Source organism: Megascapheus bottae, chromosome 32 (genome assembly GCF_031878675.1).
Source record: "Megascapheus bottae isolate mThoBot1 chromosome 32, mThoBot2.hap1, whole genome shotgun sequence".
Classification (NCBI taxonomy): domain Eukaryota; kingdom Metazoa; phylum Chordata; class Mammalia; order Rodentia; family Geomyidae; genus Megascapheus; species Megascapheus bottae.
In genome coordinates this window covers 3,748,641-3,776,341 of record NC_143540.1, presented here as the reverse complement: position 1 = coordinate 3,776,341, position 27,701 = coordinate 3,748,641, and the positions used below count along the sequence as shown (strand labels likewise).

The 27,701-nt window shown below is 48.8% G+C and overlaps 2 protein-coding genes across 5 annotated transcripts in view; one reads left to right on the top strand and one right to left on the bottom strand.

Annotated features, from left to right (window-relative positions):
* Armc8 (armadillo repeat containing 8) overlaps positions 1-9,386 on the top strand; it is a 45,262-nt gene extending 35,876 nt beyond the window's left edge. For all 4 annotated transcript variants that reach the window (XM_090323392.1, XM_090323390.1, XM_090323394.1 and 1 more), the window contains 8 exons: positions 610-696; positions 2,304-2,396; positions 3,308-3,457; positions 4,523-4,618; positions 4,907-5,002; positions 5,413-5,485; positions 6,482-6,575; positions 7,996-9,386. In XM_090323392.1, the coding sequence (XP_090179518.1) occupies positions 610-696; positions 2,304-2,396; positions 3,308-3,457; positions 4,523-4,618; positions 4,907-5,002; positions 5,413-5,485; positions 6,482-6,575; positions 7,996-8,029 (723 nt within the window). In that variant the 3' untranslated portion in view covers positions 8,030-9,386. The remainder of the gene's footprint in view (positions 1-609; positions 697-2,303; positions 2,397-3,307; positions 3,458-4,522; positions 4,619-4,906; positions 5,003-5,412; positions 5,486-6,481; positions 6,576-7,995) is intronic.
* A 3,002-nt stretch (positions 9,387-12,388) lies between these two features.
* Positions 12,389-26,449, bottom strand: Nme9 (NME/NM23 family member 9). The gene is made up of 12 exons (XM_090323389.1): positions 26,228-26,449; positions 23,780-24,044; positions 22,245-22,302; positions 21,985-22,088; positions 21,373-21,444; positions 20,266-20,382; positions 19,377-19,470; positions 17,623-17,705; positions 17,354-17,446; positions 15,444-15,598; positions 13,730-13,866; positions 12,389-12,633 (listed from the first exon to the last, which is right to left on the bottom strand). The coding sequence occupies exons 2-12, from the start codon at positions 23,810-23,812 to the stop codon at positions 12,542-12,544; spliced, it is 1,038 nt and encodes a 345-aa protein (XP_090179515.1). The 5' UTR covers positions 23,813-24,044; positions 26,228-26,449; the 3' UTR covers positions 12,389-12,541.
* Positions 26,450-27,701: the final 1,252 nt, after the last annotated feature.

The following is a 27,701-nucleotide window of genomic DNA, read 5'->3' as shown; positions in this document are numbered from 1 at the left end:
TTTGTGTTTTTTTTTGGTCATAAGGTTTGAACTCTGGGCCTGGGCGCTGTCCCTGAGCTCTTCAGCTCCAGGCTACCACCCTACCCCTGGAGCCACAGTGCCCACTTCTGATCTTCCGGTGCTTAACTGGAGATAAGTCTCACGGACTTTAGTGCCTGGGCTGGCTTTGAGCCATGATTCTCAGATCTCAGCCTCTTGAGTAGCTAGGATTATAGAGGAGAGCCACGCCTGGCTTAGTTAAAATATTTGTTGACATTTATTTTTTGTTTCTATTTTGATGAAATCCTATTTAGTCCACATTCATTGTCAACTTGTGAATTTCAGTGTGGATCTCACGTGTATAAATATAATTTTTTTTTTTTTTTGCCAGTCTTGGAGCTTGAACTCCAGGGCCTTGGCGCTATCCTTGGGCTTTCTCAAAGCTAACCATCTGCCACTTGAGCCACAGTGACACCTCTGGCTTTTTTTCTGTGTATGTGGTACTGAGAATCAAACCCAGGGCTTCATGCATGCTAGGCAAGCACTCTACCACTACGTCACATTCCCAGCCTGAGATAGATATATATATAACCTCCAGGATTCCAAACAAGTAATGTTTTTATTCCATAGGTCTTACAGAATGCACCAGATGAAATCCTGGTAGTAGCATCTTCCATGTTGTGTAATCTTCTTCTTGAGTTTTCTCCAAGCAAAGAGGTTAGTTCTGATTTTCTCTTCCTGCATATTGCCATGTCTTGCTAGAGCTTAGTCAAGTACTTGCTTGCTTGCTTGCTTTTTTCAAATTTATAGGTTGGCTTTAAGAATTACTTCAGAATTGCTTGATTTGGGGAGGAGGATAGACGTTAAGTTGTTTATGTAAAAATAATATTGTTTCCTGACCTATATTCTGCTTATTTAAAAGCTATTACAAAACCAAGCACTATAGCCTGTGCCTACAGCCCCAGCTACTCCGGAAGCTGAAACAGGAAGATCACTTGAACCTAGGAATTAGAGGCTAGCTTGTTAGGGCTAGCAAAACTAAGATATTACAGCTTAAAGTTAGTCTATATGGCTTGAATTTGCTAATGTAAGAAACACTTATCTAAAGCCAGGCATGGTAGGGTACACTTACAATCCCAGCCACTAGGAGGAGAAAGCAAGGAGCCAGTCTGGGCAAAAGTTAGTGAGACTGTGCCTCAAAAACAAAATAAGAGCAAAGAGGCTGGGGGTGTAGCTCAATTGGTTAGAGGTCTTGCCAAGCAAGGACTCTGAAGGAGAAAAGCAAGAGAGGACATTAGCTGTCTGCCCTGCAGTGGGATCTTGGCCTGACCTTGGTCTGCTTACAATCTGCACACCCGATCAATCAACTTGAACCACTCTCAGCTTACCTGCAGAAAAAACCTTTATGGTTAGGTTAGGAAACAAGTGATAGCTAATCTGAGTGTTTTTGTTTTTTTTTTTTAACATTGAGAATAAACCTGATCTTGAATGAGAAAGGAGAAAAATGCTACAGAAACACTGTTGGACCAGTTGTCAGGATTTAAATCAGGGCTATAAAAAGTGCTATTTTAATGTCATGATAACTTCCCTGAAGTTACCAACTATGCCGTGATTTCCAAGACAATGTCCTGTACTTGGGGCAGGGGGGCTTTATCTGAATGATGGGGTAAGATGCATGGCTGTGGACACATGTATGAATGAGAGGTGCTGAAACAATCGTGGCTAAAAGTACTGTAACTTGTACACATAGTGGGATGAGGACCACTTTTAAAAGGCCACCTTGAAAGGGATTGCCCTTTTCCTAGGTGTATAATCTGATTACCTAAAATATTTCTATACTGCACCTTGCCATGTTGCCTTTTTGGCAGTCACAGATGATGGTAAATCTTAATCCTCCAGTCTAGGATCTAAAGTTACCAAAAACCCATTTTTAGCCAAGTATGCATGCATGACTAGAAAAGCATGGTTCCTAGGAATAGTTCTCAGAGACACATTGTGGGACATGCCTCCGTTATCTCAGTCCCACACCACCGTGTGGCTGCAGCCAGTGCCCAGCACGTGAGGGGCGTGTGGGGACAGGCTGGGGAGGTTGAGAGCAGGTTCCTAGAGTAGAGACGATGAGGGCAGGCAGGTGTGGGGGTGAAACAAGCAGGTAATGGAGATGTCTCCAGACCCCCACAAGGAAAGGAAATGGCAGGAGTTTGTTGTCTAATTTGTGAGAGGAAAAATCTCTCCTTGCAGTATGGCTTTGGGCTCTGTAAATGTGTGTTTTGCTTGCCAATCTGATTTTAAAGCGGTTGTCTGCTTTCTTTTCTCAACCATAGCCCATTCTAGAATCAGGAGCCGTGGAACTACTTTGTGGATTAACCCAGAGTGAAAATCCTGCTTTACGAGTGAATGGAATTTGGGCTTTAATGGTATGTTTTTATCCTTTTTAAAGTCACAATTTACAAAGAAAATAAAGGTTTTGTCAAAGTTAGTGCTTCAGGGCCAGGAGTTTGGCCTAGTGATGGAGTGCTTGCCTAGCATGCACAAAGACCCAGGTTCGATTCCTCAGTAGCACATACATAGAAAAAAGCCAGAAGTGGTGCTGAGGCTCAAGTGGTAGAGCTCTAGCCTTGAGAAAGCCCAAGGACAGTGCTCAGGCCCTGAGTTCAAGCCCCAGGGTTGGCAAAAACATACACCACAACCCCCTCCCCGACACACACAAGTGGAAGTGTAGCTCAAGTGGTAGAGAGCTAGCCTTGAGTGAAAAAGCTGAGTGCCCAGGCCCTAAGTTAAAGCCCAAGGATGACATTAAAAAAACAAAAAAGTAATAAATAGATTTGATGGTTACTCGGGGATCTTTTTTTGTTGTTGATCATGTGGGACTTAAACTCTGGGCCTGGACACTGTCCCTGAGCTCTTCAACTGTCTTACTCTACCACTTTGAGCCACAGCACCACTTGCAGTTTTCTGGTGATTAATTAGAGGTGAGAGTCACACGAACTTTCGTGCCCTGGCTGGTTTTGAACTGTGATCCTCTGATCTCAGCCTCCTGAGTAGCTAGGATTACAGACATGTGCCACCACACCCGGCACCTCAGGGACCTTAAGACATTCAGATGCCCCTGTGAGTGAGAAAGCAGCTGTGTTCCCCATGGAGAAGCGTATTCAGGAGTGGCACTGAAAGAAGTGTGCATTTCACTAATAGGAACTCAGAGCAGTGTGGCTCACCCCAAAGGACTTTGTATCCATGCTGCTTGTGGCTTGAGAATATCAGTTACTATGAAATCTCATTTACTAAGTCAATGTAGACATGATTCTTGCAACTTCTTCAATCCTTTCAGAATATGGCATTTCAGGCTGAACAAAAAATAAAAGCCGATATTTTACGAAGCTTGAGTACTGAACAGCTCTTCCGGTTATTATCAGATTCAGATTTGAATGTGCTGATGAAGACCCTGGGACTTCTTCGGAATCTCCTCTCTACTCGGCCTGTAAGTAACATCACCCACCCACACCCTGCTCACCTCTGCCTGGAAGTGTGACGTAGTTCCCTCCTTTCCCAGAGAAGCAAGGCCTGGTGGGGTCGCCCGCCATCTTCAGAGCTGCTTTGGGAACTATAGTACACTATAAATGTCACCATGTAGTCCACCCACCACCCTGCACTGCCACCCAGCTCTTCTCCTCCCTCACCTGCCTGGCCTTCGTACCTTATTCTGAACCTGCTTTGCCAGTCGGCATGGCTTTTCTCCTTTGCCTAAAATACCCATCCCTGAGGCCTTTGCTTGCCTGTAGAGCCTTCTTTCCTAGACGACCCCTTCCCGCCCACCTTTACTGGCTGGACCTCAGAAGGTGTGTTTGTAGATCAGTGAGTTCATGGCAGAGTGGAAAGGAACATGCACTTGGCTTATGGGGCACCTTTTCCCCCCTTCCCCCCCCCGTTTGGTGGATTGTAAGCCTGGGTGCTTTCCCTTGGGTCTTTTGCTCACTTTGAGCCACAGCGCCATTTCTAGTCTTCTGGTAGTTAATTAGAGTCTTACAGACTCTCCTGCTGGGGCTGGCCTTGAACTGTGATCCGCAGATCTCAGCCTCTGGAGTAGGTAGGATGACAGACATGAGTCAGCAGTGCCCCGCTGGAGCTCTTCTTCTCTGCTCCCTGAGTGAGCGAGTGTTGGTATCCTTCAGGTAGATGGGGAAACATGCCTGCCACCTTCTCAGGGCCCTGCTGGTCTTTGAGTCTTCTGCTTACATCAGTACCTGCCCCAGGATGCTAAGATAGTATTAATAAAGCCTATCATCTCTCCCACCCCCCATTTTTGTGCTGCTTTTATCTTTGGGCTTGGGGATCCCTGGGGATTTTAGTTCTCTATTCAACTGCATGCTCTCTTCCTGGTCAAGTCACCACTATGGATGAAGGTAAAGCACGGCCTTGAGGTTTGCCATCTAGTCTTGCATGGTAGGGTATGGTGCTTGGAGCAGCAGGGTCTCCATCACTGAACTTGTGGAAGGCTTCTTTCTGTGGTCTAGAGGATAATCCTGCTTTTCCCGTTGTTTTGCAGCATATAGATAAAATAATGAGCATGCACGGGAAGCAGATCATGCAGGCTGTCACCCTGATACTGGAAGGGGAGCACAGCATTGAAGTGAAGGAGCAGGTAGGTGTTGTTCCTAAGGCGGAAGCCCCTGAAGGGGTTTGAGTTCTCTCCTTGCCTGATGCAAAGTCCAGGTGGGCCGTGGTCACTGTTGGAGGGGATGCGGGAGTAAGACGTCGGGGCATTGAGAGAAGCTGAGCTTAGGGTCTCGCCTTCCCTCCCTTCCTCCCCTGGTGGTAAGTGGGGTTTGAACTCAGCCTTGTGCCTGTGAGACAGCTGCTCTGGCACTTGACCCTCCCCTCCACCCCGACCTCGGAGCGTTCTTGACCCCGGGCTGCTGGCTCTTTCCAGACGCTGTGCATCCTTGCTAACATAGCCGACGGGACGACAGCGAAGGAGCTCATCATGAGCAACGACGACGTCCTGCAGAAGATCAAGTACTACATGGTGAGCCTGAGCCCCAGCGCCGCCGACGGTCACCAGTTCCCATGGTCACCCTTTGACGGAGGCAGAGACCTCTGCTTCCCGCAGAAGAGAACGCCTCTACCCCAGGCTCTGCGTTTTCCATCCACCCCTTGCCTCTCTCTTACTCCGAGAGCTCCGGGCTCTCAGCTCCCCCTCAGCGCCCCTCCTTGGCTGGCTCCCTGCCAAGGCTTCGGTGTCTATGGTGGAGGAGCCCTTGAGTCTCTTGGGACCTTCATCCCTTCACCTGTTTGATTCTGAACACAAACTTGTGCCTGTTGCTAAGGCCAGACCCTGAATCTCATTTTCACCATTGCCAAATTGCCCACTGCCAAAATCTGGATGTTTGGCAACCCAGATTTGAAATGATACCCATCCCTTCTCTGCATCAACAGGGCCATTCCCACGTGAAACTGCAGCTTGCCGCTATGTTCTGTGTATCCAACCTCATATGGAACGAAGAGGAAGGTAAGAAACTGGTGAGATTTGCTCTGAGTTAGATCACGGGAAGAGAGGAAGGGCAGGCAGCACGCTGTAGTCCATGGCGCCGCCTGTGACATGATTGAGTGGTCAGTCTCTACAGAGGCCACATGCTAGCATTCCAGCAACGAAATCCGTCTCTTAAGGGTAGACTCGGGGCATACCTGGCCTTCGTGCTCCCCAAGTGATTCCTGCATACAGCCAGGCGTGACCAGGTGGAGAGGAGCCCTGCATGTCGGAGCCGGATTGGCTGGATCGTTCCCACTCTCCAGTCCTGCATTCTAACGAGGCCTAGAATCTGGCTGGCTGGGTCTAGAGGGGGTGTGCATGAGGGGTCACCACTCTTCAGCGGGGAAAGTGGACTCCTAAAAAAGGGTGCACCCTGCACTCGCTAAGTACTTACATCCAGAACAAAGTAGTTGGAAGAGAAACCAGACTCTGCCCACAGGCCTGGAGATAAAGTCACATCTGTATTGCTGGGAGGCCAAGCCAGGCTTGGATTGTGCTAAGAGGCAATGAGCAGTGCAGGGAGGAAGGAAGAGAGTAGAAAAGAATGGGAAGTAAAACAAGACCCTTTGGAACAGGAAGCCTCTGGTTTGTCCTAAAAGCAGGCTGAAGAATCTGACCATGACCTTGTCCATGGAAAGAGCAGCTGAACACAGTGTACTGCCAGGAGAGCCTCGAGGCATAGATCGTTTTAGAAATCTGTGAGAGGCTCAGGAGGCAGAGGCAGGAGGATTGCAAGTTCAAGGCTGGAATAACAAGCCCGGAGAGTGGCCCAAATGTACAGTCCTTGTCTAGCCTGAATGAACTCAGAGTTCAGTCCTCAGTACTGCAAAAGGAAGGGCAGGGGACAGAGGCTGCAATCCGGTTACACCGGGGCAGAAGGGAGGCAAAGGCGACAGGAGAGATGAGCCGTGCTGAGACGTGAGCCCAGCGGCCACCACATCTCGTTTCCCATAACCGACAGTGCTCATCTTACAGGTTCACAGGAACGCCAGGATAAATTACGAGACATGGGCATCGTGGATATCCTCCATAAGCTGAGTCAGTCACCAGATTCAAACCTTTGTGACAAGTGAGTCGCGTTGGAAAAGGACATCATTTTATCTGGGCTGTATTCAATTCTTTTATGAAAGGTTTGAGTTGGATTTCTCATGAACCAACTGTGACAGTTGAGTGACAGAAGTAATAATTAGCAGAGTAGGGTGGCCTCTCATTTCTCCAGGAATTAATGAGCTTGGGCCGGTGGCATCTGACTATTAGAATAGAAATGCAGCTGGCCCATTGGAGAGCAGAAAAGACTTAATAGTGAAACAGTTCAAACTCGCTGAGTACTGCCAGGGTGCCACCGAGGAATTGTCTTCAAAGAGCTCACTTAACACTTCCAGCGAGACCCAGCTCACCCTCAAAATACTCAAAAACACTCTCCCTGGCTATGCACACCCCTTTTACATCCTTGATATAACACAGCAGCAGGGACCACCAGCTCCACAGCTCTCCATCCTGGTCGGTCTCTGCCTTGCTTATCCCCTGTCCTCCACACTCCTTCCACACCTACTTGTCTCAGGTATCTGCCTTCCTGCAGTGTGTGACACAGTGTGTTCCCCCCGGTGTGTCCTCCGTCCCGCTCCCAGTCCATCCACTCAAGGCATAGCTTTAAGGAGATGCCCTCGATCCACAGTCCCCACTGCCTTGGCAGTAGAGGTAGACTGGTGAAGAACTTGGTAAAGCCCTTGTCCTTGTGCAATTCATATTATTCCAGTCCAAAAAGCAACATGAACACATAATACCATAGAAGGACAGGTACTCTGGAGAAGAAAGCAAAGTAAGACAGTGCAGAAGAAGTCTCTTCACATAGGTCAGTGATTAACGGTGACTTGGAGATGGATGGTGGGCAGTGATGACACCTGTAGCATCACTCCTAACACTAGAACTCAGCTTGCTCACATCTTAGAGTCAGTCTGTTCAGAGCTTTCTGTCCTGGTGGCCTGGACTTTTCACAGGATTGTCTTCACGGAGCCTTGCGTAACTGCAGATTGTGTCCACTTTATAACAGAAACAGCTTTCCTGTCACGTGTGCAGTCTTCTTGGTACTCTCTTGATCAGCTGGTAGTAGCTGGAGATCATAGCCTTTTCCTTAACTTGCAGACAACACCTCATCACCTTCTCCTAGTCAGCTCTCCTCCTCTCTCAGCTGCCCAAAGCCTTAAGTGACCTCCCCCAGGGCTGAGACACCACTAAGGAATTCCATCCATCACAGCCGCATGCCATCATTAAAGGAAAATCATACACCCTAAGCCACAGTGGGCTTAAACAAACATGTGACACAGCGTCAGGCAGAAAGCTATAACCCAATGGGAGTTGGAAGCTGGATTTCCCAGGTCCCCCGGGAGATTGGCCTTTTTAAAATATGCTCATCTACCCTCGTGGTACTACTGGGGTTTTCGCCTCTGCTACAGTACTGACATGATGGTAACAGAACTTTGTGCTTTCAGGGCAAAGACGGCACTGCAGCAGTACCTGGCGTGATGGGAGCTCCCCGGCCGGCCCAGCCCGCCACCTGCCAGCGTCCCTCGTCCTTGCCCAAGGACACACACTAGCCTCATTTGATCCCTTCTATTTGCACAAGTCACCTTGGACTGCAGGGAGCTGTTTTGCAAAAGCAATTTAGTAGGCTTAGATCTCAAATTCATCTTGAGAACTTTTTTTGTTATGGGGGGTTTTTTTTGAGGTAGTATTTTCCTCAGAGGACTATCACATTTTATTTTGGTTTGGTTTGGTTTTTCTGAGCTACCTGGACTCTTTATTAGAACAATCAATCATTTTCCTTTGGACCTACAATTTTTTGCCTATGCTGCAGCCACTTTGTGGGTGTGAATGAGTGTGTGTTCATGTGTGTGCGCGCGCATGCGCGTGTGTGTGTGTGTGTGTGCGTGTACATGGAGTCAGAATTGAATGGATGTATGGATGAGGGATACCTCAAATTTTTTCTTTTCTTATTTTGTGTGAAAATCTCTTTTCTACAGATTTTCCAGGGTTTAAGCATTGCTTGCTGTATAAAAGAAAATAACAAAAACTTTACTGAATTATATACAGTTTGAATGAAATGTTATTTTAAAACAAAACAATTGTTTAGTGTTCCATAAAGGTTATGTTGAATTTTGGTCAGATGAATATTTGTAAGTAAAAATATATATATATGCATTTCTGAACCTCAACTTACATAGATTTTCTTTATATTAAAAAAAAAAAGACCAAAAAACAAAAGCAAGCAAGCAAACAAAAATCACAGCAAAAAACTTGGCTGTAGCTGGCCTGAATAACAGGCTTGGTGCTGTGTGAAACCGCGCATCTTACTGCCGACGGTGTGCGCAGGCATAGAGCCTCCTGCCCCTGTCACCATGGCATCCTCAGTGCACACACAGGCACGGAGCCTCCTTGCAGCCCGTCACCATGTTCTCAGGTGTCCCGAGTGGAGTGAGCAAGGCAACATTCACCGGGGTTCTGGAATGCCGGGAGGTGGCCCCGTTGCTGGGGAAAATCCTGTGGGCTACCCTTGATCAGAAGTCAGGAGCCGAGCTTCTCAGTTGTCTTGAACCCCCATCGTCCTTATGGGAAGCTCTGGCCGGATTGAGAAGAACTGGAACCTCCATCTCAAACTACAAGTGCAAGTCCTAGTCAAGTCAGTTCATTGTGCTTTCTGAAGCAGCAGCATCTTAACACTGTGAAGCTCAAAGGGTTTCTGCAAATCCATCTCTGGGCCAAGCTGAGAAGCCCAACTCGCAGCCATCCCTGCAGATTGCATGAGCACTAGCTCGGGAATGCTCGTCGGGATGCTTTTTGTAAAACAGCCAAGATCTTTACCTGCGTGAAGATAAAGCTCCTCTCTGGGTGGAGCGACGGGAAGAGACTCTTTCCCAGGATGATTGAAGATGGTTTCTGTCCTCCTGGCCCCTCTGCACCCCTTGGCAACCAACAGTGATTGCTCCTGACTGAAGGCAGAGCTGGCCCTTCATTTTGCTGAAGCCTGCGCTTGCGCTGTGTGCCACTGGTGGGCCCCAAGCCTGTCCACCACACCCACCAGCCACTCCCGAGGGGCTGCGCCCACCACAGCACCCTCTCTCCAACTCACACCTGCCATGGGAGGCTTGAAACAGTTAATGGTGAATGAATGTTTTTAAGATGTAACATTTCCTATTCTCAACATGACCCTCCCAAGATTCACACATGGAGATGTCCACATTATTTGTGCTTTTTTTTCCTTTTTTTTGGAATATTACTGATTTTTAAAATCTGCCCTAGCAAGAACTTATATTGTGTGCAGATTCCGGGAGTGCTAATGTAAGAAAAAACCAGTTTAGGGCCGGGAGTTTGGCCTAGTGGTAGAGTGTTTGCCCAGCATGCACGAAGACCCAGGTTCGATTCCACAGTGCCACATTCATAGAAAAAGCCAGAAATGGTGCTGTGGCTCAAGTGGCAGAGTGGTAGCCTTGAGGAAAAAGCCCAAGGACAGTGCTCAGGCCCTGAGTTCAAGCCCCAGGACTGGCAAAAAAAAAAAAAAAATGAGGAATTGAGCCTTATTTAGGACCCACTCCTTGTCACTTCTGATACTAGTAAAAAAAAAAATGTGTGTATGTATCCTGGGTTGGCATTTGAAACACAAAAACACTCTAGTGTTGGCATTAAAAAGTACCAGGTAGGGGCTGGGAGTGTGGTTACTTAACTAGCATGCAGGAAGACCCAGGTTTAATGCCTCAGTACCACATATATAGAAAACAGGCAGAAGTGGTGCTGTGGCTCAAGTAGAATGCTAGCCTTGAGAAAACGCAAGGACAGTGCTCAGGCCCTGAGTTCAAGGCCCAGGACTAAGGGTGGGGGTGGGGAGTACTGAATAAATACCAAGAAACCAATAGTGCTTTGCCAAGACAATCTTCAACCTAGATAGCATTAAAGAGTGGAGGACCACAGGACTAATGCTCTGTCCCTTACTCTGGAGAAATCCTGCTGTGTGTATAGACGGTGCTGGAGAGAAGCGCTTTATGGTTTTGTTTTTGTTTTTTTCCTTTTCCGATCTGAGTGAAAGGAAATGTGTTCACCGCCACGTGCAGGTGCCGTGTTCGGGCAGTGTGAAGACAGGAGGAGGAAGACCGGGACAGTCTCTGCAGCCTCCGGACATCGCCTTCCGCTCTCCTTTATGTCCAAATTGTAACCCAGAACTTACGAACTAGAAAAGAATGTAAGAATGTCCAGGTAATAAGTTGCTTTCTTCTCCTCCCACCCCCCCCCCACTTCCCCTCAAGCACTTTATTCAGAACAATACATGTTCTTCTGGTAGTGTTTGGATTTGGTTTTAACACATGTGAATAAACGCCAAGAAAAATAATGGCAAGTTCTTAAAAAAAAAAATGAGTCTGTTTTCCACGTGTCTGGATTGTTAGGAACTGTTAGGTCATACTTGGTGGCTTTTTCTTGGTGACTAGAGGGCTGTTGTGGTGAAGACCTACGCCTGGGGCTCCTACAGGTATGTACAGCCGGCTGGGTGCCTGTCTTCCTGGCCTCCTGAACACAGCAAGCCCTTTGCAGGTGGCTGTCCCAGCTACCAAGACACCCCTTGCTAAAGGGCCAGCCCCTTCCTCCTCCATCTCCCCTCAGGTTTCATTCACAGGTGTCAGCAGCATGGTCACCTCTCAAGGACACAGGGCGTGGACTCTGGGAAGAAAATGGTGGGATGGCTGGCAGGGAGGGGGTTGCAAGGAAGCTCTGAGTGGACCCAAGGTAAGAGAAGAGGAGCAAGACTGGGAAAGCTGCTTTTATCACTGCCACAAGATCAGAAGTAAGGCCTGAGGAAGAAGAAAGGGGACAGGCCCTGTTTGTCACCTATCAGTGCCTTTCTTGCTTTCTTTGCCTCTGCTCTCCTCCTCCTCCGCCTCCGCCTCCTCTTTCTGGGGAAAGGTTCAAGATCCACCAGTAACTCACCTACCATCCCCCTCCAGCCTTTGCTGTTGGAGCCCCCGGTGACCCCATTTCTCAACTTTGCCAGGCACAGAAGCCCCTTGGCATGGTGGCATCTGGGCGGGTCAGATAGCTGTCCATTGGTGTTCCCCTCCATGTAGTACGGATGCCTGGGGACGAGCTCAGGGCGTTGCCAGCTCTCATACGAGCAGATTGAATACCCTTGTGAGCCCATCCACTATGGAAGAGCCCTGCCCTGTAGCGAGCAGTGCCCTGGTTGGGGGGCAGTGTTCCTGCCATCCAAAGGCCATGTGAGGTGCTGGGAAGCACAGTGGCTTTAAACAGCAGGGCCCACCCGGTGTCCAGAGCCTTGCTTCCCACCTTTGGGCGGCCTGGCTCACCCTCCTATCCCCAGAGCCAGCACAGGGCTCACCAGAGAACGCTTTAGGCCAGGCCAATGGAAAATGCAGTGCTTCTAGAAAGTACTGGCTTTGGGGAGCCAGCTGCCTACTTAAGAGAATTCTTCGCAGGTCTTGGGATTAACTCGTGGGTGCTATCAGTGCAGGAGGAAGATGCTGTCTGTGGGAGTTTCCTTCCTGATATGGAACGGAGGGACACAGCCCTTTCTCTTTAGTGAGAGCAGAGGGGGCCTGGTTTGGTGAACCTAACAGAAGCCAAGAAAGAGCTGGGAAGAAGAGGGTATGGCTGTGTGCCGGAAGTGTTCCCTGGGGTTCTCTATCCCTTAGAGGAAGAACTCGGGAGCCATGGCCAGTCAGGGAGCTTGAACTTGGCCTAGGTCCTGTCCTCGACTTATTTGAAAGTCGATATACGGCTGAGGAGATCCTGTCCCGTGTGACAGTCATCTTAGCAGAGTATGGTGACTCATGGGCACTGATTTTTATAGAATCCAGAAGCCACAGGGGAACATAGTATGTCTTTTCTACTGTTTAGTAAGGCTGAGAAGCATATAATGTTCTTACTGCCCACAAAGGACAGTTAAGCGCAGTACCCAGTTGGTGCTCAGCTTGTTGTCAGACTCCTTTCCACAGGCTGACGTGTTATTTGCCAGATGACCCCGTGGCCTTGTCTCTAATCACAGCCCTGGAAGAGCAGCATGAGGTCTTCTTCATCCATGTCCTCCGAAGCCTCCGTGGGGCTCGCCACTGCTTGGGTCTCAGTGCCTGTGGGGTGACAGGTGCTCTGTAGAATTTCAGAAACAGCCACAGCCCAGGCGTCCTCCCGCTTGCCACCCCCCAAGGAAACAGCCAGACCACCTAGCCTCAAGGTAGGGGTTGAGTTGGTATTAGGGTTGGTGAGGTTAAAATTTTTCTAAAAAGGAATAACATCTATTCGGCATTTAAGATGTCATACAAAACCAGTGGCTTACACTTGTAATTCTAGCTACTCTGGAGGCTGAGATCTGAGGATCATACTTTAAAGTCGGCCGGGGCAGGAAAGTCCATAAGATGTGGTGTTGTATGTAGTTCCAAGTAGTAGAGCCCTAGCCCTGAGCAAAAGAGCTCAGGGACAATACCTGGGCTCTGAGTTCAAGCCCCACGACTGACACCCCCTTTCCAAAATTCAATAAGGAATAACAATTATTCAGCATTTAAGATGTTATACATAGGAAACAGCAGTTTAGCCTAGTGGTAGAGTGCTTGCCTAGCATGCATGAAGACCCGGGCTCATTACTCAGTACCACATACCTAGAAAAAGCCAGAAATGGTGCTGTGGCTTAAGTGGTAGAGCTCTAACCTTGAGAAAGCTCAAGGACAGTGCTCAGGCCCTGAGCTCAAGCCCTGGGACTGGCAAAAAAAAAAACCCAAAACATGTCATATACAAAGCCAGTGGCTCATGCCTCTAATATAGTTACCAGGAAACTGAGATCTGAAGATTACAATTCAAAATCAGCCTGGGCAGGAATGTTTATGAAACTCTTATTTCGAATTAATTGCCCAAGAGCCAAAAATGGAACTGTGGCTCAAGTGGTAAAGCACCAGCCTTGACTGAAAAAAGCCAAGTGAGAGAACCAGACCTGAGTTCTGCCCAGTACTGACACACAAAAGTCAAATCATTAAAAAAATAACTGAAGAGCAATGCTGTTGCTCTGTGCAAGCACACAATGCTCAAATGTTGCAAACTCAGTCATTTATGTAGCTCGTTACAGGAAATCCCATGTTTTCGAAAACAGGACTTGATTAGGTTAATAAGGAAGAATCAAAATTCCCCCTCACCTCAGATTTAATAATAGAGACCAGTTGGGTTCTGATGACTTACCCTGAAGGGCTTCTGTGTCTTTGTCTGAAAACCTGAAATTGGGGAAGAGCAAGGCCAGCTCTCTCTTAGCATCTTCTCTGTCCCAGCTTCCATGGACAGCATTGAACGGCATTTCTGTGCCATACTGAGCCCGGAGACTGGGGACATATTTATAAAAAAGAAATGATTGCTGGGCACGGCGGCTCACACCTGTCATCCTAGCTACTCAGGAGATCTGAAGATCACGGTTCAAAGCCAGCCCAGGTACTAAAGTCCATGAGACTCTCATCTCCAGTTAACCACCATAAATCCAGAAGTGGTGCTGTGGCTCAAGGGGTAGGGTGGTAGCCTTGAGCTAAAGAGCTCAGGGACAGCACCCAGGCCCAGAGTTCAAGTCCCACGACTGACCAAAAAAAAAAAAAAGGAAGAAAAAGAAAGTGTTTCATGTGGGGATCTACCAATATGGTCACCAGCTACTTGGGGGCTCTCAACGTTTCTGTGGAACTGCTTTCTCATTGTAGGAAAATAAATCAGAACACCAGGTACGAACGCTGGAGCAAGGGCACGCGGGCGTGTGCTGAGTCTCCAGAGCTTCATCTCATTCTACCACAGCCCCACGAGTGGCGCCCATTCTGACCCTGTGAGTATCAGCAGAAGCATCTGAGCTGCCGTTTTGTTAGTGTTGCCAGAAGAGCTCCATACCATGCCAAGGGCTTGACATTGCTCCTGCAGAGAGCCAGAACTGGCAGTGACCACACACCTTGCTAGCCTGTCCTGGTGCAAGTACTGAGCCCAATGCCTCTGCCCTTTCAGAGTGGTTATCTATACCTCCCTTGTACATGGGAGACCTGAGGCTGAGGAGAAACTCCCTCCTTCCCACCCAGAACAAGGTAACCTCAGATCTGAACAACTGCACTGCTTTCCTCCACCCAGCCGTCTTGTATTTGAATGCTCTGGGGGTCTCAGAACTGCAAGGGCCAGGCGCAGGCTGGTAGCTCACACCTGTCATCCTAGCTGCTCAGGAAGATGAGATGGGAGGATTGTGGTTCAAAGCCAGCTCAGGCAGGAAAGTCTTTGACTATTTCCAATGAACCACCAGAAAACAAGAACTGGTGCTGTGACTCAAAGTGGTAGAGCAAAAAAAAAGCTCAGGGACAGCACCCAGGCCCCATGACACCTCCCCACCCCACACAAAAAAAGCAAACAGAATTGCAAGGGACAAGTACAGTTCCTTGGTCTCTTGCTAAGTTCTTTTTGTGTTGTCTGGGTTTGGCATTGGTGACACCCAGGGTAACTTCACAGAGCCAAGAAGCAAGGCACGTGTCTCAGAGTATCACGCTGGACAAACATCAGAGGCCCTCAGGTCACTCAGGGTGGACAGCGGACGTGAAAGGGGGTCAAGTCTGTGTCACAGATTGTTCCTGAGTGTCTGCCATGACAGGCTCAAGTGGGACCCTAGAATCTACTTCCCGGGTAGGAGACAGACTGTGTGGCTGCCTCTCTGGAGGGGGAGCAGCAGCCTTCAGAGGTGGGACGGGGTCGATCACAGGAAGCCCTTAGCTGGGCTGGGTGCTGAGTCAGGAGGATGTCGTGGGGGACTTCCCAAATATATCATAAGGGGTCCCTATGGCTATGGGGGAACCTTCTCTGTCACCCACAATTCTGGTGGTCCGAACCCCCCAAGGTGGACGGCTGGCTTTGAGATGGGTGACAGGACCGTAAGGGATGGCATCACCTTTCGGGTTGCTCCCTCCGGGCCACATCTGGGTCACAGGGTCCCATGAGGGTTCTCCAGGCAGTCACCACATCCTGGGCGTCCTCAGACCTGGTGAGGATCAGCTGACAGCTGGGGCCACTGCACATGTGATAGATCAGCATTTCAAATATGGCCTAGACACAGAACCAACAGTGAACCGGGGCAGGGCCCCACCCAATGAGAGCTGGTGAGCAGCCATGTCGCCTCCCAGCATGCCCACAGATAGGGGATCCCTGCCTCTGCTCAGGTGGCAGGAACCAGAGAATGGTGGCAGGGGTCACCAGCCACCCCAGGACAACCACCCGGGAAGCTGATGGGACGCTGACCCCGTTGAACACATTGAACAGGACATGTCAAAGACTATAAGGCCAGGTGCCAGTGGCTCGCACCTATAAATCCTAGCTATTCAGGAGGCTGAGATCTGAGGATCGCTGTTCAGAGCCAGGCCCTCCCCTCCAATAATGTCCCTAAGGGACTCTTACCTCCAGTGAACCACTCAAAAAAATGAACATGTCACTGTGGCTGGAGCGTAGAGCGCTGGCATTGAGCACAAAGAGGCTCAAGGACAGTGCCCAGGCCCAGAGTTCAAGCCCCCCAACCACCAACAAAATGAACCATGTAATATGGAAATCTTGTGGTTACTAAGTTACCAAGGAGTGGAATGTAGTTGAAACCTTTTAATTTTTTTTTTTCTGATGCCTCATAGCCCTTCTTCCTCTTTGAGTAACAATGCTCCTGTTTCCTTTTTGGGGAAGAGCCCAGGGCCCTGTTTCATTTGGCCATAGTTTGATTTGTATTCTCCCAACCCACCCCTGACAGATAGGTGGCGCTATAACCCAGGCCAGGTCAACCAGACTCCCAAAGTAGATGAATTGTGTATTTTAAGTGACAGTTGGTAGTGTGTTAGGGGCTATGCCTGGGGCTTTGGTTTCTGAGGTTTCTAGAACTTTCCTAGTTTTTCTTTTCTCCAAACCTTCCTTGTTAAAAGCCTTCAGTTTTCAGTAATTCTGGATGTTATGAAGTCTTGTTCTAATAAATCTTTTATTTCCTTACTTAAAATCTTTTCTTTGCAACCACTGAACTTTACCTGATACAGGTTTCATTCATTCATTCATTCATTCATTCACCTGCAGTGCTGAGTCTTACAGTATTCTAGCATTTTTTTTTTTTTTGCCAGTCCTGGGGCTTGAACTCAGGGCCTGGCACTGTCCCTGAGTTTCTTTTGTTCAAGGCTAGCACTGTACCACTTGAGTCACAGCACCTTTTTCTATGTATGTAGTACTGAGGAATGGAACCCAGGGCTTCATGTATGCTACGCAAGCACTCCACCACTAAGCCACATTCCCAGCCTATATGCTCTGACTTTTGAGCTATGGTTTCCAGTTCTTTGGCTGTTAGTTTAATTTTTTGTTTTGGTTTTGTCGATTATGGGCTTGAACTCAGGACCTGGGTATTTTCCTTGCACTCTTTTCCTCAAGGCTGGTGCCCTATCACTTTGAGCCACAGCTCCACTTCCGGTTTTTTTGGTGGTTCATTACATATGAGGATCCCACAGACTTTTCCTGCCCAGGCTGGCTTTGAACTGCAATCTCAGCTTCGTAAGTAGCTGGGATTACAGATGTGAGCCGCTGGTGCCTGGATAGTTTGCTTTTCGTGTAGGAGCTTGTGCTAACTTTGCCTGGGTTGGCCTTGGACAGCCATTTTCCTTTCCCTGCTGCCAGAGTACCTGGGATTACAGGTCACCCTGCCTGACCCTGGTGGTCAGAAGTTGTGAACACTTCCTGTCCATATTCCTGCTCTTCACCATGCTGTAACTTCTCTCCCAGGACTGCCAGTGTGGAAGCGTGGTGCTGGGGGAAGACAAATGAGTAGAGACAAGAACCGGGCACCTCTTCAGCCCTGTGTTGGTAGAAGAGTCGTACTTCTGTCTCTGTCAAAGTTCTCTCTTCATTTGCCAGAATGTCGAACCCAGCTTCTTGAATCTGTCAAACACATGTAAGTATGCTATAAAACTAAGTCAAGTCCATATTTCTGTCCCAGTCAGCGTTAACAACTCTGTTTACTCAAGTGGAAGTTGAGTTGCCTGTCCTTGGAAGCCTTCTTTCCCCTACCACGTCCCCTCCCTCTTTATCTACCAGAGAGGCCGGTCTCCTCTCACCTTTGTGATAATTTCATCCGTCTGCCCGTGGACCACTGCCTCCGGCTTAATGATTGCCAAGGTATAGAGCTGCTTTACAGACACTGAAGCAAGCACAGGGATAAGATGTCAGTCGCTGGTATTGGAGACTCCCAGAGGCCATTTGCCTCTACGCCAGGCTCCATGGTGCCACATGCTAGGCCCAGGCTGGCACTCTCAGGTGCCCTCCCCTGGATTTGGACTGGACCCTGCAGACCTGGAGAGTCCCGCAGAGTCTAGTGTGAGCTGGGCTTGGACTGCCACGTCCACCTGGCTGAGAGGAAGAGAGACTGACTCATATAGGCAGGGCAACCGCTCAAAGGTTACTTGAGCTGCCAGTGGCTTACGCCTGTCATCCCAGCTACTCAGGAGGCTGAGATCTGAGGATCAGGATTCAAAGCCAGCCCAGACAGAAAGGGCCATGGGACTCCTGTTTCCACTTCTCTAGCAAAAAGCCAGAAGTGGGAGCATGGCTCAGGTGGGAGAGTGCCAGCCTTCAGCAAAAAATCTAAGAGAAGCCGGGAACTGGTGGCTGACGCCTGTTAACCTAGCTACTCAGGAGGCTGAGAGCTGAGGATCGAGACTCAAAGCCAGCCTGGGCGCAAAAGTCCATGCGATTCTTGTCTTCATTAACCACCAGAAAACCAGAAGTGGCGCTGTGGCTTAAGTGATAGAGCACTAACCTTAAGCTGAAGAGCTCAGGGACAAAGCCAGGCCCAGAGTTCAAACCCCACGGCCAACCAAAAAAAAAAAAAAAAATGCTAAGAGACAGCAGTCAGACTTTTTTTTTTTTTTTTAAACTTGCCTTCTTTTTTTTTTTTTTTTTTGCCAGTCCTGGGCTTGGGCTCAGGGCCTGAGCACTGTCCTTGGACTTTCTCAAGGCTAGAACTCTACCACGTGAGCCACAGCACCACTTCTGGCTTTTTTCTATGTATGTGGTACCAAGGAATCGAACACGGGTCTTTGTGCATGCTAGGCAAGCACTTTAACCACTAGGCCAAACTCCCGGCCCAGACTTTTTTTTTTTACCAGTCAGTCCAGGGCCTGAGCCACTGTCTTTGAGCTTCTACTACTTGAGTCACAGCACCACTTCTGCCTTTTTCTGTGTATGTGGTACTGAGGAATGGAACCCAGAGCTTCATGCATGCTAGGCAAGCATTATTCCACTAAGTCATGCTCCCAGCCCCTAAATTTGATTATTTGAGAACAGAAACCTAGAAAGGACTGATGAGCTGGCCTAGAACAGGGTCCCAGTCACCCTCGTCCTCTCCCCACTCCCTCTGCGACTGCAGGATTTGGCCTGCCCACCTCCTTGCTTGCCTGCTGCCCTGTCTTCTTCCTGCTGTCTTTGTTCTTCTCCCTCTCCTTCTTGGCTTTTCCAGCTACTTGGGCAGGAATGGCTGCCCCAAACTCTGAACCTTGACCCTTTCACCCTATTTCAGCCCTCATGGTCTCAGTTGATTTATTCCCGAGACAAGACCAGATTGACTAGCTCAGGTTTTTTTTGTTTTTTTTGTTTTTTTTTAAATTAAATTGCGTTTAGGAGTTCCTTTGTTATCTGTGAACGGTGCTAGGGTGGTACCCCAGAGCCTCTTGCACTGTGGGGAAGTAAATGAATACAAGTGTTGCCAGGTGTGTGAACACAAAACACTTCATGGGCTTAATCCCAGGGTTCAGCTTGCCAGTCACCAGCTACATCATGTGTACAAAACCCGCTCACCCACTCTACAACTCACCCGAGTCCTCTATCTCTCCACGGGCTTCGTCATGGGAAAAATATTCATAGTCATCATCACCATCATCTTCATCAGAAAGAATCTCGTCTGTAATCTAGCACAAGCAGGTCATGAGTGGAGCCACTTCAAAACCCCGCAGAAAGAACAACAAAAGGGGGCTAGGTGGTTGTAGCCCATGCCTGTAATCCTAGTTACTCCAGGGGCAGAGATCTAAGGATCACATTTAAAAGCCAACTAGACAGGAAAGTCTGTGACACTTTCATTTTTTGCCAGGCCTGGTGCTTGAACTCAGGATCTGGTCATTGTCACTGAAGGCTAGCACTCTACCACTTGAGCCATAGCGCCACTTAGGGCTTTTTCTGTGTATATGGTACCAAGGAATCAAACTCAGGGCTTCATGCATGCTAGGCAAGCACTCTACCACCAAGCCACACTCTCAGCCCTCTAACACTCTTATCTCCAATTAATCATGAAAAAGTGGGAAATGGTGCTGTGGCTCAAAATGGTAGAGTGCTAGCCTTGAGCAAAAGCAGTTCAGGGACAGTGGCCAGGCCCTGTGCTTAATCCTGAGGCACACACACATACACATACACACACACACACACACACACACACCAATGAAATGTATAGGACTCAAATACGGAACAGAAAGAAAGGGGAGGTACAGATTCTCAGAGCCTTGCAAATATTACATGGTTTTCTTAGTAGTTGGGGTACTATTAGAAAATGGCAAAATGTCTGGCTAGAGATGGGGTGGTTCACTGGGAAAGGTCACCTTGGGCCACAAGTTTGCAAAACCTCATCGCAATCACTAGCTGGGCTCAGCCATCCACACCCCTCACCTCTGCCGCCCTGGATGGAGATCCCGGGCACGCGGAAGTGATCTTACCACTTTGCGTTCTCTGGTTCCCGCCAGCACCCTCTTTTCCGCCTCTAGCTGGTCCAGGATGGTTTTCTGCAGGAGGGGGGCATTTGCGCCCCTCACCACAGCCACCAGCTCTCCCCCCTGTAATGCAATGCAGAGCACACACCTGAAGCCCCTTCTTCCAGAGACAACAGGAGGGTTTACAACTGTGCCCAAGTCCCAAGATGCCCTGGGCATCCTGGGCACACAGCCACCCTCCTCCCTAGGTTTGAATCCACCTCTGATGCTAGGGCTTTCCCAGCACCATGCCTCCAGGTTCTAGAATGTTCCTGGTTCTCAGAGGATTTCTCTCTCTGGCCTTCACTTTCTAAGCCATGTTTCTCCAGAGAGAAGTGCTATGCCCTGGTAACTCAGTACGGCTGATATGTATTTAACAAGCACTAGTGGACAACTGGCTGATATGTATTTAACAAGCAGTAGTGGATAACTGCTCTGTCAAGCACCCAGCAGAGGTAAAGCATAGGAATGCTCAACTTGGAAAGGTCAGTCACCCGCTGGGCACAGTGGCTCACACCTGTGAGCCCAGCAGTTGAGCAGGCTGGCATCTGAAGGACTGAAGGCAGCCTAAACAAACAAACAACAACAAAAAGTCTGCTAGACTCCATCTCTAAAATATAATCAGCAAAAAGCAGTCTTGGGAGAATGACTCGAGTGGCAAAGTGCCAGCTGAGCAAGTAAACCAAGCAAATATAAGGCCTTGAGTTCAAGTCCTAGTACCAAGGGGGGGGGGGAAGAAAGGGAGAAGGGAGGGAGGGAAGAAAGGAAGGAAGGGAGGGGTAGAGGGAGGGAGGGAAGAAGGCAGGGAGAGAGGGAAGAAGGAAGGGAGGGAGGGATTGTAAGTGACAAGTGCTTTTTCTCTGTGGGCCATCAGGAAGCTGTGTGATCCATCTAGAGCTGAGATGGGCAGCAACTGCCTCATGGAGCAGGTGTCACTGTTTTGAAATAAAAAATTAAAAAGCAAGCAGTACTGCAGGGGACGTGTCACTTGTCAGCATCGTTGAGACCATACTGGTTCTGCTTGAATGTGGAGAATCTTCACTCAACTACTTCCATTCTGCAGATGACACTTACCGCATAAAACAGAAAGATCGGCTCGCATTTCCCACAGTATCTTGCCAGCACATCAAGGCAGTCTGCCTCTGCCTGAAGAAAACGGGTCACCTGGGCGTGGTGGCTCACACCTGTCACCCTAGCTACTCAGGAGGCTGAGATCTAAGGATCGCCGTTCAAAGCCAGCCTGGACACTAAAGAACATGAGACTTATCTCCAATTAACCACTGGAAAACGAAGTAACGCTGTGGCCCAAGGGGTAGGGTGGTAGCTTTGAGCTAAAGAGCTCAGGGAGGACACCCAGGCCCAGAGTCCAAGCCCCACGATCAAAACAAAAAAAGTTTCTCCTGCTTTCACCCAGCTACTCCACCGTCCAGAGCAGCTCTGCCAACTGGTATCCGTCAGCTCTGAGTGGCAGGGACAGATGTAAACATTGCCCTGTGGTCTGGTGAGCTTGCACACCCAGGGGAAGAAGGAGAGAAGAAGAGCCTGGGCCAAAGAGACTAAAAGGTGGGAGGCTCAGGTCCTTAGCAGTCTGCTGAAATCAACCGACCAGCTCTCCATGCGCTGCTCCCCCGTCCTGCTCCTTAACTGTCTTTACATTTCCATGTGTTCCAGTGTCCCGCAACTCACCAGTGCGAAATGCAGAAGGTCTAGGCCCACCTCCATCCTCATCTTCTGGAAGAGGTTCTGCACGGGCTTGCAGGGGCCACACCAGCCTTGATGGACGTCCACCACTGCAAGAGGAAAGGGGCAGGGACACTCGGTGCGTCCACCCGTGAGTCAGGAAACGCTATTCAGGCTATTCAGGTACTGCCTCGCCTCACACATCCTCTAACAAACAGAGGAGACCCAGGGGCGGGACCTGAAAAGTTACTCTCACTTTACCTTACCAGTGAGTCCTTTGGAACTGAGCATTTCTTCCCAAAGTTCCTGGGTGCTGATGGGGACCTGAAGCCAGAGGTTCAAATGGGGTGTCAGTGAAACTATTCGACATATTTCTTCCAGATCTTTGTCTGGAGTATGTATCAAAGACTTCACCTTCCCTCTCCCTCCCCCTCCTCCTTCCTACTCCCCAGCCAAAACTACTCCTCTAACGACAAAGGGCACTGTTATCAGACACTTCAACATAGAATGGCTCACACCTGTCATCCTAGCTACTCAGAAGGCTGAAATCTGAGGGACTGAGGTTCGAAGTCAACCCTAGAAATTCTGTGAGACTTTTTTTTTTGGTCAGGGGCTTGAACTCAGGAGCCTCAGCACTGTCTGTGGGCTTTCTCAAGTCTAGAGCTCTACCACTTGAACCACAGCACCATGTCTGTTGTTTTTGTTTTGTTTTGTTTTGTTTTGGTATATGTGGTGCTGAGGAATTGAACCCAGGTCTATTGTGCCTGCTAGACAAGCACTCTACCACTATGCCAAACTCCCAGCCCTCTGTGAGACTCTGATCTCCAGTTAAATATCAAAAAGCTGGAAGTGAAGCTGTGGCTCAACGTATCTAAGGTACAGACTTGTGTCTTTATGCAAAGAGCAGTCCTGCTGTCTGCAGTTAATTCTGGACACGAAACACAGCAGTCACATGAATTATGCTGGTTGTCCTCTTATGACCTTGGAGTTTTGTTCTTATGTGAGTCTAAGTCCTGTGGTTTATGTGAGTACTGGAAGCAAAAGAGCTTTGCCCAGTTTGGTTTGTGTAAATTTAAGTAGAAAAGGAGTCACTGAGGTCATTGTTGTTTTACTTGAGGGCAGGATATAAAACTCAGAGAATAGTGAAGTACTGCTAAAAAGAATTGCCACTTTTAGCTGGGGTACCCAGTGGCTCACACCTGTAATCCTAACTATTCAGGAAGTGGAGATCTGAGGATCACAGTTCACAATCGGCCCAGGGAAGCAAAGTCCATGAGACTCTTTATCTCCAATAAATGAGAGGGGGGGAGGGAGGGGGAGAGAGAAAGCGAACCAGAAGTGCAGCTGAGGCTCAAGTGGTCGGGTACTAGCCTTATGCAAAAAGCTCAGAGGCAGCTCTCAGGCCCTGAGTTCAAGCCTCAGGACTGGCACAAAAGAAAAAAACAAAACTGAATTATCTTTTTTTTTTTTTTTGAGTCATGTGGTTTGATCTCAGCCTGGGCGCTGTCCTGAGCTCTTCACAGCTCAAGGCTACCGGGCTACCCTAGAGCCAAGCCCCACTTCCCATTTTCTAGAGGTTAACTGGAGATAAAGAGTCTCGGGTCCTTTTGTGCCCGGGCTGGCTTTGAACCTTGATCCTCAGATCTCAGCCTCCTGCGTAGCCAGGATGACAGGCGTGAGCCACCTTGCCCCGGCTAGAATGATCATGTTTAGCATGAAACCCCCACCTGCTCTCACCACCTTACTTGGCCCCCAACCTCATACCTAGCGCTGGGAAGCAGCAGCCCCCCTGAAGTCTCACCTGCAAGGCTGTTTCCTTCTTCTTGCTTCCCATGGCTCTGCCGGTAAGATGGAACTTTGTTATTGCTGACTTGGGGGGCTCAGAGCGGCAGCCTTGTGTGAATCAGCCGAAGGCCACGACCTCCTTCCCACAGAGCCTCCCAAACTCCTTTTAAAATGCTCTGGGGAACTCAGCCACCGCACGATCTTCCGACGGGTCCTCAGCCTCAGCACTGCCGCCTCCAGCACCCGGCCACCCGCCTGCGGTTGCCCTGACAACTCAGACACTAGGAAAAAAAAAAACCGGAATTGTGAAGCCGCGCCCACTTCAGGGTCTCAGCCAATAACAGGAGGGCCTGCCGGGGTAGGCATGTTCTCATTGGTTCAGGCGTACGTCAGTCTGAGGGCATTGAGAAAAAGATCCCTCCTCTTGAGCTGTGTAATTAACTGCCTCCCCCACTCTCCGCGTCCTTCTTCCCTGGCTTGTGGGGGATCAGGGAGCAGGGTTTTTTTTCTTCCGTGTTTACGTATTGTCTGCCCGGAAAGAACCAGGGTTTCTTGAAAATTGAAATAACCCCTGTAAATCCTAGCTACTCAAGAGATTGGCACCTAAGGATCATGGTTAGAAGCCAACCTGGACAGGAGAGTTCCTAAGATTCTTATCTCTAATTAACCACTAAAACGCTGTAAGTGAGCTGGCTACCCGTGGTTCACATCCGTAACTCAGAATGCTGAGAGCTGAGGATCCAAGTTTGAAGCCAAGCCAGGCAGAGAAATCCTCCTGTCACTCTTATCTCCAAACTGGACTTGAGCCAAAGAGCTCAGGGAAGGTGCCCAGATCCTGAGATCTAGCCCCACAACTGCCACAAACCAACCAACCAAAGCCGGGGGTGGAGCTGTGGCTCAGGGACAGCAGCAAGCTCTGACTTCAAGCCTCAGTACGTACACACACACACACACACACACACACACACACACACACACACTTTTTTCTTTTTCTTTTTTGGTACCAGTACTGGGGGCTTGAACTCAAGGCTTTGCCCTCTGTTGGCTTTTTTTTTTTTTTTTGCTTAATGCAGGTGCTTTACCACTTGAGCCACTTCCAGCTTTTTGCTAGTTCATTGGAGATGGGATTCTCACAGACCTTCCTGTCCCCGCATGGCTTTGAATCATGCTCCTCAGATCTCAGCCTTCTGAATAGCTGGGATTCCAGGCATGATTCATCAGCATCCAGCTGACAGACAGCACTGCAGCACTGGACTAGTTGCACATAAACCTTCATTATCCCCAAAATGGTAGAAGGTCTTGAAATGTTTAGGATCACTCTTGAAACTTAATTCCCAAAGTAAAATTCAGATCATATGCTCAGTTCTTCTTGTCAGCATAGGCAGTGATGTTTGATCCCTGGAGGAGACAGTGTGAAAGTTTTAAACATGCCATCTTTACCACAAATGCATTCCCGTTTGTATTCTGAGTCCCAGAGACAAAGTTAGGGACATCATATGTCCTTGGGTTTGCCTGGCATACCTCTGTACCATACCTGTGGTCGGCTGTGCTCACTTCCAGCAATCTCATTCATTGTAGGAAGCCTCCAGATGCTATGGAACCCCCAAATCTATATCCCTGGGCCACCCTGATGACAGTTTGATCTAATGATACCACCTTTTACGTGACTGATAAGAGTCAGGGATTTGATTGCTCTGTCTAAAAGCCAGATGTCTTTCTCCACCATTGCTGTTTTTAATTAGGCCCTTACCCTATGAGATGGGCTTTTTGTTTATCAGTTTGACTCTGTTTTAAAGCAGCAGCAAAAGTTTCTATCATTGAGAGTCACTGAAATAGTGTCAGTAGAGCAGCGTTTGCTTTATCAAAACACTTCAGGAGTCTGGAGCTGGCCACTCAGGCCTATAATCCCTTGCTACTCAGGAGGTTGGATCTGAGAATCGCTGCTTAAAGCCAGCCGGGGCAGGAAAGTCTGTGAGACTCTCATCTCCAGTTCCCCACCAGAAAACTGGAAGTGGTACTGTGTCTAAGCGGTATAGCACAGCCTTAAACAGAAGAGCTCAGGGACAGTGCCCAGGCCCTGAGTTCAAACCCCACAAACATGATCACAAGTAAAAACAAAAAAAGACACCTGAGAACTATGTACAATGTGACGGGATTGTGTACAACGTGAATGAACCTACTGGTTTTAAGAACAAATCAGCTGGTGTCACACCGGTATGGGTAGAGATTTGAAGCCAGCTCAGGCAGACAAATCTGTGAGACTCTGGTCAAGCAGCAAAACTGTAAAATGTATATATTCACCTCAGCTCTGTCTAACCTGCTCCCTCTCTTTTTCCAGATACCTCCCCCTCTACCCCCGACCACAAGTAACTGCAGCCCCTCCCAGGATTTGCTCTGAGGAAGGCAGCCAGGGAGCATTAGAGGCAGATACACTCTGGCTAGAGCCTGATGCATGGATGACTACCTGCCAATCTAAGCTTGGGTAAGTCGTGCCGGTTCCTGATCCTCAGAGGAGAGGATGTTGTGAGGAGAGATTGTGTTTTTTCAGAGTTCTTTGGCATCAAAGCCAAGATGCTATAGCATATCTTCAGAGCATGATCTTGGGCTCTGTGGTCAGAGTATGGCAGTACCTCCTTCCCTCATCCTTCTCTCACCCACAGGGGACCATCTGATAAGATCCCGTCCACCGAAGTTCTAAGTTTTCATCATTGTAAGGAAACCATAGTAACAGGAATCATTGGAATATTACATTCTACCACGGAGCCACTCCTCTGTGTGTGCTCATTACCAGCAGGCGTGCTTTGAGGCCTGGTATTCAGAACACCCGGGCACAGCCCGCTCACTCTGTCACTCACTCCCTTGAGAAAGCTTAGCCACTCTGACCTGTGTCCTAACCCAGGAATTGGCCCTCGGGGGACATGAAATGTTGGCCTGAGTGTGGCCAGAAGCCTGACTTCCTAGCATGCCTGCCTCACACACCTGGTCAGTCACGTAGATCTGCTGGATTTTTTTTTTTCCTCCAGACTTTAGTTCAGTGAAGCTTGCGTGAGCTTGCAAGGCTTCTCATTTCCAGTTGCAGCTTGGCTGTCTGACCCAGTGGCCAGCTCTCCCTTGTCTCCTCCCCAGTTTGGGTTCAGAGCACCTCCTCAGTACCCTTGGCCCCTGGCCTTCTCTTTCCCACACCGCTTGCCTCTTTTTCTAGTGATACTGAGGTTGGAACTCAAGGTCTCATACTTGTCAGGGAGGTGTTCTACCACTTGACCCATGCTTCCAGCCCTCTTGGCTCTGGTTATTTTTGAGATAGGGTTTCTATTTTTGCTTTAGCCAACATAGATTTCAGTCCTCCTGTTTACACTTTCTGGGTAGCTGGGGTGATAGGCACATACCACTTTACAAGTCTTGAAAACTTTTTTTTGGTGCTGGTTGAACTCAAGGGCCTGGGCACTGTCCTTGAGCTTTTCCCCCCCTTCCCTTAAGGTTAGCTCTGTACCACTTTGAGCCATCGCTGTACTTTTGGTGTTTAATTGGTAATAAGAGTCTCACAGACTTTCCTGCCCAGGCTGGCCTCAAACTGCTATCCTTATCCTTAGATCTCAGCCTCCTGCAGAGCTAGGATTACAGGAATGAGCCACTGGAACCCTGCTTGAAAACTTGTTTTTTGCCCAGCAATCCTAGTCTGAGATACATATTCAGGAAGACTGTAAATATAGCTTCACAGGCAGTCACTTCTAAGAATGTTCCTAGCAGCTTTATTCATAATAGCTTCAAAGTAGAAACTTAAATACTCAGGAACTGAAGATTGGATAGACACTTTTTTTTTTTTTTTTTTTGGTGGGTCATGAGGCTTGAACTCTGGACAAGTTGCTGTCCCTGAGCTCTTCAGCTCAAGGCTTCTGCCCTACCCTTGAGCCAAGCCCCACTTCCCATTTTCTAGAGGT